This window comes from Temnothorax curvispinosus, unplaced genomic scaffold (genome assembly GCF_003070985.1).
Source record: "Temnothorax curvispinosus isolate PA1 unplaced genomic scaffold, ASM307098v1 QBEX01015557.1, whole genome shotgun sequence".
NCBI lineage: Eukaryota > Metazoa > Arthropoda > Insecta > Hymenoptera > Formicidae > Temnothorax > Temnothorax curvispinosus.
The window spans coordinates 23,724-37,122 of NW_020225337.1; the positions used below are offsets into that span (position 1 = coordinate 23,724).

Consider the following 13,399-nt stretch of genomic DNA (forward strand, 5'->3'; position numbering starts at 1 on the left):
TTATTCAGAAGAAGTATATGTGGCTATAGTCTGAACTAGAACTAAACCAATATTTCCATTCTAAGTTCTAGGCAGCTTTTTTATCAAAAATATTATTAATCAATATTAAATAAACCATTTACGATTTGATCTTAGATTTTATAGTAGCCTAATAATATTTTTTATATACTATATTTACATATTTTTCCAACTTTAATCAACTATAATACGCGTCGATTAACTTGTCAGACTTACAACACAGCTTCTATTGGATTAATAAAATCCCCTCACACCCCTCTAATTAAATTGATTTAAATAATAGTAAAGAATTTACTACTCCAACAGGAGCTGTGTTGTAAGTCTGACAAGTTAGTCAGCGCGCAATTTATTAAGATTGGAAAAAATATACGTGTAATTATACATAAAAAACATTATTAGGCTATTAAGATCCGAGCTCGGATCGTACACGGCTTATTTAATATTGATTGATTGTATAACGGTCACACATAAAACAGTCTTATTTCTCTTATATTATTAAAAATCAGAATAATAAATTTATTTCGCCAGTGAATAGAATAACAGTTAAAGCAGCTTAAATCGACAGGTATCAGAAACGTAAAAACCAAAAATTTTCTTATTCAGAATAAGTGATATGGGTTATCGTCTGAACTAGAATAAACATTTTCTTTTAATAAAATACTAATAAAATTTTGAAAAAAAATTATAATATTTTAAATAAAAAAGCCGCTCAGAATGGAAATATTGATTTAGTTCTAGTTCAGACGATAGCCACACTTCTCCTGCAGAATAAGAAAATTTTAGTTTCAGATACCTAAAACAACTAGAATTATTTACATCGTCTGTCAATTATAGTGACCAGGATATAACAGAAAAAAAAGCATTTTTGTTACTTAAAAAATAAAAATAAATTTTTAAAATAAAGTGAAGAAAACATGCAAAATTTAACGTTATTCACTTTCTTCGTTTCCCTATAAAACATTCCTGAAAAATATATATTTTAATGATCTTTTAAATTAAAATATCTCCGTTAATAATTCTTTATACATTCTCTTCCTAACGTGTGTGTGAAGCTATCGTCTCATTTTGCAGAAACTCACAAATTATTGAGAGTTCTGGTTTCTTTCAAAAAACGCGTCAGTACAAACTGAGACGCTATGTTCACGCAGCGTCTCATTTTGTCCTACACAAGTTCCACCACTGTATCTCATCAGATTTTGCAAGATCTATAGTTCTATAACAGTTCTATAAAGAGTTTATCTCATCAGATTTTGCAAGATCTATAGTTCTATAACAGTTCTATAAAGAGTTCTGCCATATAAAAGAAAAAAAATTAATTATAAGGTACTAAAAAAAATTACAATGCATCGAGTATACCGGTTGAGACGCTAGTTGAAATCTCGGAGTTCCGGTTTATGTAAAATATTTTTCGAGTAGTTTTGAGCATATTGAAACATTTTCTAAAGAGTTCCGAGCGTTAGAATCTTTGTGTTATATTTAAAAAAATTAATATTAACCGAAAAGTAATCATGACAGAAGAAGATGAGACGCTGTGCGAAATCTCGGAGTTTTGGCTTATATAAAATATTTTTCGTATAGTTCTGAGCATACTAAAGCATTTTCTAAAGAGTTCCCGCCACTAGCTACGTTGTATATATATGTTTATTAACTTTAGCAAACACTAGCTACGTTGTATAATTTTTAAATAAATTAATACCGCTCGAAAATCAGGAATTTATCGAAAATAAGGTGAGACGCTGGCCGTATTTCGGCAGTTCTGTGAGTTCTGCTATAATTCTCGTGTAGTTCTGAACGTGTTCTAACGTTGTCCCATTTTATTCTGGCAATAAGCATTATTTATTCATTTTTAAAATAATTCTTATCGCTCGAGAAAGACCCTATTCTCGATAAATTCCTGACTTTCATGCGTTATTAATTTATTTAAAAATTATACAACATTGCCAATGCCCGGAACTCTTTAGAAATTGTTTTAGTATGCTTAGAACTGTACGAAAAATATTTTATATAAGCCAGAACTCCGAGATTTTCTACAGCGTCTCACCCACATACCCGTAAATGCGTCTTTCTTGGGCGATAAAAATTATTTAAAATATGAATAAATAATGCTTATCGTCAGAACTCTTTAGAAATAAACGTTAGAACACGTTCAGAACTATACGAGAATTATAATAGAACTCACTGTTACCCATGTGTATTGTTTATTTAAGAAAGTGTTTTTATTTTTATCCAATTATCCTTCTGTTGTTGCTCGTAATTTGGCCGCTTGAACATGCATAGGTAAAATAAATTTAATAAGAGTGCAAGAAACATTATAAACTACCATTTTTTTCTCAATATAGTTAATAATATAATTATTGGTATGCATTTAAATATTAAATTTAAAATTTATTATGCAAAGTAAAGGTTTTTAATGTAAGACTTTTTTAGATAGAAAAGCATAGAACGGTGATTTTTATACATTACATTTACGAATTTTAGTTTTTATGTTTATAAATATTTATTTAATTAATTATATTTGCAATCTTTATATATTTATAAATTTCAAATATATATACATATATATATATATATATATATATTTATTTAATTATAAATATAAAAATTAAAATTTGTATACAAGCAAATGTAACGTATAAGCGGGTATAGCGTATCGTCGATTTGTCAACTCGAGACTCGGCACTCGGCGAGACACGAGACGCGATACCCGAAATGCGTGGCATCGTGGTATAGCCGGCAAGCCGGCCCGTGCAAAGCGGCAACGTCACAGCTCAAGAGAGACAGCAGATCGTATGTCTGCCCTTCTCTCCCCGCTCGAAGCTTGCCGAGGGCCTAGCGTACACGGACAGAGGAAAGGCTTGTGCGACCAGCATATCCCCTCCATCTGAGTAGTTCGGACACGAACCATAGCATGGATACGAACCCATGTATCGTTACCCGAGTCCTCTCTGATCGTTACCGAGCGTAACGCCGTAGTTGACGTCCACTTTCTCAGAGGGCAGATTAGGACAGACGTCCCCCGAAGCCGGATGGCCGCTCTCAGGTTTCTCTCTGATACTAGTTATATGGACCGGCCTTGGGTCTGTTCGCGTTGCTTGCACTTTTTGCACTCAGCATCTTCGCTTTCTCTCTCTCCAACGGCCGAATATATATTTATCTCATTTCAAGTGCAAAAATGTTTGGGGATTTCAAGCAACGCAAACAAGCCTCTTTACAAGTTCTCTAGTCCCAGCCAGTCCCAGCCAGCGCGTTCCACGTTCCACGGGGTTCGCCCTCTTTGTGCAACGCGATTCATGGCGGTGCGTGTACTGTGCCGCTGACAATGAGCCGCGGTGGTGACTGTGATAAGTGATCCGTATAAACCATCCTCATCGCTGAACGCGAGCAGTGGCAGTGGAGAAAGATCGCACGTCGGCCGCTGTTAGAGCATACCTCTTGATGACTCGCGCTTTACGTGGGCCGCAGGCAAGCCGGAGCTCGCAATTATGTTCGATGTACCGCAGAAGTTCTACGAGCTGTGTCGCCTTTGTTTATCCCTGGACGATGTCAAGTATTCCATATTCGAGGAAGGGGGCACCCAACAGAATTACGCCGAGAAGATATCGGCGTGCTTGTCAATCACGGTGAGATTTGCCGTGCACCGCGGTGATTATCCGCATTTCATCGGACGCGACCATCTGTGGTATATCTCTTCGGCGCGGCCGTGTATGCGTCTCTCCGTCTGCGTCGTTCTCATCGTCGCCGTGCTATCGTCCCCTCTCTTCTTCTCCCTCTGCCTCCGTACGCTCACTCGCTCACACGCTCGCTTGGCTTTAGAGGTGCTCTCGCGCGCGCGCTCTACCGCGAGACTCGGAGTCGCTCCTTCACTCGCCGTTTCTGTCTAGCACGCACGTTCTCGCATTCGCGATCGCACTCGCACTCCGCGCACTCGGGTAACCGCGTCACCGCGCGGCTGTGTATGTGTGAGTGTATGTGCGCGTGCCACGAGAGAAAGTTTGGCAAGAGATGTGTCCGCGAGATAAGCCGACGAGCAGCAACGGCATTTAAAATGGCAGTGATAAGCCCCGCGCGAGCGTGGCAAGCGGAACTACAGCCGCGCGAGTCATGGAGGGGGGAGGGAAGGCTGCGGCTCCTTATTTGGATGGCCTGTTATCATGTTTCACACGCGTATTCCGTTGTCATGCCGCGCGTTATCCGCGCCGTTCTCGCCTCTATCGGCGCTCCTTAATGTCCTTTTAAATTGCCAGAAGCATCCATTCTGACCGACGCGCGATGCCGATCGGGAGACACGGGCTCTCGATATAGTATTTGCAGACCCAGTTTTTATTGCAAAACTTTACGTCAGACACAGATCGTCCTCCTATTCGTGATCATCCTTATATAAGCGAGAACTAAAGATGCACAGTATATCAAAAACATACTCTCCGTTCGATATTTTATTTAGTAGGATGTCTTAAGGACTTATATCGATCAGATCTTTGCTCATAAGATTTTATTAACCAGTAAATTTTTATTAAAATTATATATCAGACGTTATTTTTAGTGTAAAGTTGATAATTAAGATATTTACTAGAAAATAAGTTGATAACTTACTATAATAAAAATATATCTCTTGCAATTTTCAATTATTCTCACTTTTATTTCTATAACAAGGATCTTATCACAGAAATTAATTTTGAGAACATTATAGTTTTTGTATCACTCATTTGTTACAACAATGACAATGACATAACTCAAAATGTCTGAAAAACAATGTTTTTTCAGAAAATAGGTTCAAATGTTTAGAATCATTAAAATTTTGTAATATTTTTAAATGCTATTTTGGTATAACAACTGATTGCAGAGCAATTTAACTACATATTAGTGTCAGAGCTCTTCGTTCACTGTACAGAATTCTCACTATTATTTTGCAGACAACTTTAAAAATGACAATTGAGTTAGTGTCAGAGAGTTATGTCATTGTAGCCAAATGAACAGTACCTACCCATCGCTTTTGTTATCTAGTTTTGTTACACGATATATTCTCGATAGGTAAAAGATGGTGATTTCTTACCACCGATTATCTGCCATCGGTGTGTATGTAAGTTGAATATGCTGGACAACTTTCGCGAAGTGTCGCAAAAGTCTGACATCGTACTCAAACAGTACCTGGATTTTTTCAAGCAGCAGTTGTCTCATGACGAGCAGGTATTGGATTTGAATTGTTTGAGATTAAGTAACAAATTATGCGTCGTTTCGTTAAAATTGCACTGAATCTATAAGCAAGAAGATAAATTATATACATATACCTTTTCTCTATGTGTTCTTAGAAAGAGTCTTTCTCCACTGCCAAAGTAGCGGGCGAGAGCCCTCTGCAATCGTTCCTCGAGTTGAATAGGATGTTATTCAACGAGGAGCCTAACTCCGAGCCGGCCAGCATTAATCAAAACGTAATACCTCAAACTCAAACGCATCATCTAGAGTTGCAGAGCAATGATATGCGAGAACACGATAATATTAAGTGCGAGCTAGACGATGACAACAGTTCCAACAGTTCCGATCCTGAACGACTGGAAATTGAAGATCGTGACGAACAGGATATCGAAGGCGAGGAAAATGGTTACGATATGACCGTCAGTAAGAGGAGTCGAGTCGAGAGCAACTATGATGGCTCCGAGTCCAACACGGCAAATTGTAGTCCAGTTAATAGAATGGATACGCCAGAGAGCAACTGCTCTGATACTAACATCGATCAGGAAGCGACAAAGCTATGGCAAGCTCTAGCCAAGTAAGTAAGCCAAACGTTGCTGTTTGTTCGGCAAATATTTGTTCACTCGATATCTGCTCGGTAGTAAGGTGCACAAATGTATCCCGTGTGAGGTGCTTACAGATAAGATAAGCGACATTGTGTATCTAATTTTCAAAGTCAATAACGAAAGCATTGCTATGTTATACTAATTCAATATTATAGTTACACTTTCAATGTATTACATTATGTATGATTACGGTCTCATATTCTCACGTTGTTATGTAAAATGACTAGTTATATAAATAAACTAGTAAAATTTAATCACTTTACTTTCATCATTGCTTATCGAAGTAAATTTCGTTGTCAATATTTTTATACTAACAAATTTGTTTGTTGTATTCGAATTTTGATCAATAAGTCGTTTCAAATCTGACTCAATTGCCTCCTTATATTGCGAGTTATTTTGTTAAATCTGGCGATAAAATTACGATCGAGTATCGCCATAATAATCGTTTTGCTAATAAGGGGGGGGGAAGCTTATGATTGCAAATTATAAATTAAACTGGCAATAAATATCATAAGCCGCTAGACATTTGCAATCAGTAAACTATTAAAGTTATGCAATTACACACGTCCCTTCGTATTTTGTTACGCAGCAACAGAAGTTTGGAAATTACGCGAACAAACGGTGATAAATTGAACAATGGATTCACCGGTGAAGCGACCAATCTGCTGCGCTCTTTGATGAACAACAGGCAGATCGGTATTACTGCGATTGATTCGGACAAGATATCCCCGCAAATCAGATTCTATAGGGATACCCAGGGGACAGCTACCGAGCGTACGTTGGCCGATTTCCCTGTGCTTGGTAATCGTACCAATATAGGAAGCTTAGAAAATAAGGTGAGTGAGAACCGACCACAAGTTGAACATTTCGGTAACTAATATATAAATAAAGATCGAAATCGCGTTAGTAAAGAAAGATAGAAAGAGAAAGAGAAAAATTTACAAACACATGTGGATTAAATAAATAGATAAATAGAGAGAACAATCTGCAAATATGTTTGCATTTTTTTGAATCGTTTTGTGTGATTTTTCTGCGCGTAGCAGTAGTGCCTTGTCCTGCCTCGTCCTAAGCAGACAAAACATTTCTCGAAAATGCCTCGCCAAACGCGAACATCTGTACGTTTGGTAAATAGAGAGAAAAGGGCCAGGTATAGTGGCGGGAAAAACTCAGGTCATCGGTTAAGCCGCCAGTCGGCCCATCGGCCGATCGGGAAATTCTTTTAAACCTATTCGGGACATATTCCAGGTAGAATTCCGCAAATAATAGATAATCGGGAACTCTTGGGACTCTGTTCGCACTCTGTTAACGGATATCAAGATATGAAATATATCAGAAAGATTCTATCTTATTAATTAAGAGACAAATATTGTTAAAAATTATTTTTTTTTAACTGCCTCTTTATTATTTTTGTATCTTTTTTTTTTTTAATAATTGCATCAAAACATCTTTGTAATTATAACAATCTTTTATTTTTTTCATATAACAATGATTTGTTTTATGAATTACAAATTCATGATGAAATATTCTCAAATAGATTATATTGATATTATTAAGAGCAAAAAAAACATAGTATTTTGTTGTTGATTTATATATTGGTAAAATACTAAAATTATGTAATTTATAATAAATAAATATTTATATGTAAATTATAAATATTTATTGTAAATTATTTAATTTTGATATTTTGTCAACGCGAGTGAGATATCCTTGATCACGAGATGCTTTTATTTCGACGAATTTACGAACAAAGATCTCCTGACTGTGCGTTTGGGCTCTTTCTGTAGTATCGTCTCTTTGTTCTGATAACAGGTAGATCGTAAATTGATTGTAGTTATGCTCTTTTGAGTGAAAATAACAATGCATTGCTGCCGAAAGACGTCCTTTTCTCGACCTTTTGGCTCAGTAAAGTAAAATGCATCCTTTCCTTGAAATCTTCAACTAATTTTAAATATAAAACATGTATTAATTTTTTCCATCCATATGTTGAATCCGGCACCGACATCGTTAAGATATTAATCTTGAAAACTGTAAAATCATTTATAGTTACAATTAAATATTAGTTAGGGGAAAGTGTAGGGGAATGCGTATGGGTAATAGTGCGCACCTCAAGTTCAAGACTGACGATAGCTGACAACACGTGGCAAAATTTCAAAGCTTACATCAATTCTAGATAATATAGATACATTTTATCCAAAGCTTTGTTTGAACAGAGGAAGCGAAAAGAAAACGCGCCCATTTCCTTACCATTTTGAAGCGACAGGAGTTAAGTTCGTAAGTGGGCAATTTTTATTTGCTACTGTAATTGGTATAACATAGTGAAATACGATCCCTTGGGAACCTTTTGCCGTATTGGTCCCATAATTTTATTTGTGGTTCGCGAATAATTGACAAAATTGTCCCGGAATAACAAATCCGGGGAATAGTGCGCGGCTTTTATTTATGTCGATTTTATGTATACATATATAGTTTATTTATTTTTGAATTTATATATATTTATGTCGAATTAATTGTGCGTTGAAGCCAGTTGAGTCAGTTCTACTCGCAAAAAATTTTTGTTCAAATATTCCTCTATTTTTAAAGTTTTGCATTTAATTTCCAATTATTTATCATTACTCACATTAACAACATTTAAAACTAATGATTTAAGTAGAAAAGTTCGAAATTTATCTGCTGCAGACACAAATTTTGCGCACTATTCGCCAGTTTCATTTTTGCCCGACTTTGCATCGTCCTAAATATTGCTCAATAAATATTTAACAACAAAATTATTATTAAGTATAAATTCACGTACTTGTAGACAAACGTTTAAAGGTTTCATAGCTGCATTTAAAAATTAATTGTAACTATAAAAGCCATTTTATATTAACAGATTTACCTTAGGTGCGCACAGGTATTCCACTTTCCCCTATATAGTTGTAACTATAAAATTATTAAGGCCTCCACAATGAAAAATATAAGGAACAAGGAACAGATATTAGCGATTAGGAGGACTAAAGAATCAAGAATAAAGTTGAATGCACGATGAAAAATACAGGCAACAGAAACAGGAAATAACACAGGCAATAGATTTTTAACTTATCGGAAGCCGTGTATCATTATAATGCTACACCAGCTTTATTCCTAATTTCTTATTTCTAATCGCTAATATTTGTTCTTTGTTCCTTATATTTTTCATTGTGCGGGGGCCTTTAGGGCTCATGCACAATGAGAGGAATAAGGAACAAGGAATTAAACATAGAGAAAATTCATAGTCGCATCTTTTTTCAAGACACGATCTTTATGAATTCTATCTATGTTTAATTCCTTGAAGACCGTGTCTTGAAAAAAGATGCGACTATGAATTCTCTCTATGTTTAATTCCTTGTTTCTTATTCCTCTCATCGTGCATGAGCTCTTATAGATACAACTAAAATTATTTTATAAAGTTGATTTTATTTATTTAAAAAAACTAGGTTTACTTTTTCATCCGACATAGACTGTTACATATTACGATCGATTGATATAAGACATTTATAAGGTTAAATAAGTATAAAATGTATTACTTGTAAATCCAAAAAAATTTTTGAAAAAATTTAATGGTGAGTAAAATGATGTTATATGCAGTCTGTACAGAGTGCTTCGATAGACAGTAATCCGTCTAGCCCTGGCAGTATTGGTCGTAAGGAGATGACAACAACGACGAAAGGTCGCAGGAAGCAGAGCTATCCCAGTAAAGCTCCAGCAAGCCCAGACATTGTTGCCAGTTACCAACATGAACATAACAATGAGGAGCAAGCGCATGATTTTACCACATGGTCGAGCAAGATAAAAAATAAGGTATTTCTCCTGTGCAAACGGTCTGTTATTGCTCATAAGACGTTATCACTTGCTCACAATAATCGATTGGTGGTTTTAGATGGAGCAAGATCAGAAGCAACAGTTCGATCAGCAAAGCGGCAACGTGGCGAAAAAAGTTGATATGTCTTGTACAAATTGCGGCACCATGACAACAACCATCTGGAGAAGAAACATGAAGGGTGAAATGGTGTGCAACGCTTGCGGGCTGTACTACAAGCTGCACGGCGTTAATCGTCCGGTTACCATGCGAAGGGACACTATACATACACGCAGACGCAGACCTAAAGGCGAGAAACCAACGAGGCATAGAAGTAAGAGCTTCTTAGCGATTAAATTTTTAGTAAACAGTTTCTTTTGCAACAACCGTTGAAACATTTAATATAATTTTTTAATATGATAAACTGCTTTTTTAATCCGTTAAACACTCAGAATTTGTTAAGTTAGAATATAATCTCTTTTCTGCGATGTGAAAAAAATTGACTATAAAAAATTGACTACAAAATAAATATACATATTGAATTATTTATATTGTAGTTAACTTTTTGTAGTTAATTTTTTTCACATTGTAGAAAAGGGATTATATTCTAACTTGATAAATTTTGGGTTTTTAACGGATTAAAAAAGCAGTGTTTTTTTGGTTTTATTTGTACTTTATTTAATTTCTTTTTAAGACATATATTTATAATACTTTAAAAAGAAATCAAGACTAGCGTGTCTTTAAATCTCGAAAGTTGAACAATGCTCAGATATCAATCGAATTCACTGCTATTCTAGTTTTAAGGAATATGCCGCGTTTTCATTTTGTTACTTAAGGGGATGCTGGAGCCGTAGCCGAACTCGATCAGCGTCGATAAAGAAGTGCTCACCGACTATATCTGTCCTTGTATAGACAAAGATATAGACAAGGATAGCACGCTACATTGCACGCACACATACGCACGATGCACACCGACATTATACTTTTATATTACGCTTCTAAATCTTGATTTGGAGGGTTTATCGATGTTTTTCTTGTTGTGCAATTCGGGGGAACTTGTTTTCGCGTTCGTACTAATGGTATATCTCTTATATGAAATACATCTTGTAACGAGCTGACAGCTCGCCGCAACTCGAGACGCCATATTGGGATAAAAGTAGGATAAGGAAATCTGTACTTCCGTAATTTTTTCTCGTTTTCTATATAAAATCGGAGTTCCCCCGAATCATTAATGTATGTACTGCAATTCTGGAGAAGGATTTTTAATTCTGTCAAATTAATACGACGCTACGTGCCGACAAAAAATGCCGGTAAAACAGACGGCTCCAGCATCCCCTTAATTTACATATGAGTGTATTAGCAATTTTAACAGTATTCTCAATATAAATATGCAATTAATTTGTAATTTTAAATAGTTTTTTATTGTTTAAGTATCGTTTATTATTAGATGGTCTTAATTTCTTTGAAAAATATTTCAATTTCTTGTGATATGTGTGGAAATAATCCATTCTTACGAAATTAATGTGTTTATTATTATTATTATTATTATTATTATTATTATTATTATTATTTAGAAAAAGGAGACTCAGTCTTAGCATCTCAGTCTACAAGAGAACAAATGGATACCGAGAGTGCGGATATGCTGAATGCTCTTCGACAACAAATTCATCCTCAGCTGATGATGCATGCAGCGTTAACGCCTACGCGCATACCCGGTGGCCATCCGCCTCCACCAGTTGCTTACTCAATACCTTTATCTAGTTACATGATTCATGTAAGATACTTTCTTTGTCATATGTTGAGTATTGGAATAAGAAGTATTCTCGTATTCGCATTTAATGTGTCTAGTGAGACTTGGTTAAAAAGACTAAATATTTTTTTAAGATAAAAAGACATTGACAATGGCTCGGTGGATTAAAAATCAAATAAAGACAATAGGGGTTTGTGAGCCAAGCTAGGTTTTAACCCCTTGAGTGGCAGGAAAATGAGCATCAAACGGACAAAAAATGGCAAGATAAAAATTCTGTCAGATTTCCATGAAATTTGGTATTAATGGGTTTTTTGAGTCACTGAGTACGAATCCGGGGTCAAAGTTCAAAAATTCAAAATCATGATCCAACTTCTTTTGAACTAACTGTTCTTTTTTGAACTGACTTGATCGACAGTGTTTGACAGATTGACTTGACCGAGGGCTTGATCACTCGAATTTTGAGTGTACGTCATATTTCAAGACCTCTCGGACTTGACTGTCATTCTTTAGAACGCAGAAGTTTATTGCATTATTCCAAATTTAGAAGTCGCCATATTGGATCCACTATTTTGAAATTTTGACAGTAAATTCGTATTCAGCAACCCAAAAATCTCCTAGTACCGAGTTTCATAGAAATCCGCTAATTCATAAAAGTTTTCGAAATTTTGGGTCGTCATATTAGATCAGCCATTTTTAATTTTGTATAGCGGGGACACGGTGAGCGAGGAGCACAGACTTTTGCATAACGCATAATACGTAAGCATAAGAAAATTGATTGATCCATATACATGTGCATAAGGAAATAGACAATCAATTTTCTTATGCTCACGCATTATGCGTTATGCAAAAGTTTGTGTTTCCCGCTTAATTCTGATTCCAAATTCGCATTCCGCGACTCAAAAAAATCTGTAAGTAGTAAGTTTCGTGAAAATCTTGCTAACTGGAGCAAAATAAAACAATGCGCGTATATGCGTCACTGTCACTTAAAGGGTTAATGATTAAACTTATGAAATTAAACTAAACATTTTTTATCTAAATACTTTTATATTTAACAAAATCTTTTATTTGAATATTTCTTATTTTTATACTCTTTTTTTGCTGCGGATTTATTCTTATCAAGCACGATTTATTGTATTTCTAGCAACATGTAAAAACCGAGGAACGTATGCAACGGCACTTGTCCGTGGATGAGGAAGCGGACGAAGGTGACGAGGAGAACGTTTCCGATGTTCCCCTCAATCTAGTGGCAACTTCACTTTCGGAGGAGACGCATTAAGGAAAAATCTGGTTTGGCGCTTAGGTATGCTTTCTCAACGATGTTTAGTCTGTTCGGTGACGTTTATTCTGGATGGATTTTTAATATCCCTCCTGGCAGACTCTCAGCGTTTTCCTCCCAAGAAATCATTCGCACTGGGGACTGTGACGACGTTTCGTGGAAAGCCATCAGGCTCACGCCGCGGCATAATGCGCACGATGGAACGAGATGATATTAATTACTCAGTATTAATTATTCAAGATGTACATATATAAATATACACATACATACGGGAATATACGTACACACATACACAGTATACGTACACAAAACACAGATAAAAAACACACGCATATGAAAAAATATTTTTATATAAAATTTTATATGTGCTCGCCCGTTGTACATAAACGTGCCGCGGATCCAACCGTGGTGTCGCTCGGAAGTGCTCGTCGTTGTCGTCGTCATCGTCTTATTTCACATCGTACGCATCTTTCGATCGGTTGTGTTATGGTGACGGTGACAGCAACAGCAACCTCCAACGGCATACCTGCAACATCGTTAACGGCTTCCGACATTTAATTGTGTTACGCTCCAAATTTTAAGGTCCTTTCAAAAGCTTTTATACGTTGCGCGATGAATGTTGGATTTTTCACTCTAAAACCCCTTACACAATACGAGGTGATAGCGATAGCGATAGTGATAGTGATAGCGAAAAGCGATAAAATTGTCGACAAAGCTACAGCATTGATACACGGCTTCCAATAGGTTGA

The 13,399-nt window shown here is 36.0% G+C and overlaps 1 protein-coding gene across 2 annotated transcripts; it reads left to right on the top strand.

Annotated features, from left to right (window-relative positions):
- Nucleotides 1-3,093: 3,093 nt before the first annotated feature.
- LOC112465848 lies at nt 3,094-12,948 on the top strand. 2 transcript variants are annotated; one of them, XM_025033601.1, is made up of 9 exons: nt 3,094-3,638; nt 5,047-5,202; nt 5,325-5,782; nt 6,400-6,646; nt 9,414-9,626; nt 9,706-9,958; nt 11,199-11,398; nt 12,516-12,674; nt 12,750-12,948. In XM_025033601.1, exons 1-8 carry the CDS (start codon nt 3,501-3,503, stop codon nt 12,648-12,650), a joined length of 1,800 nt encoding a protein of 599 aa, XP_024889369.1. In that variant the 5' UTR covers nt 3,094-3,500; the 3' UTR covers nt 12,651-12,674; nt 12,750-12,948. The 2 variants fall into 2 exon arrangements, with proteins under 2 accessions (XP_024889369.1, XP_024889368.1); XM_025033600.1 differs by having other exon boundaries at nt 12,516-12,948.
- Nucleotides 12,949-13,399: the final 451 nt, after the last annotated feature.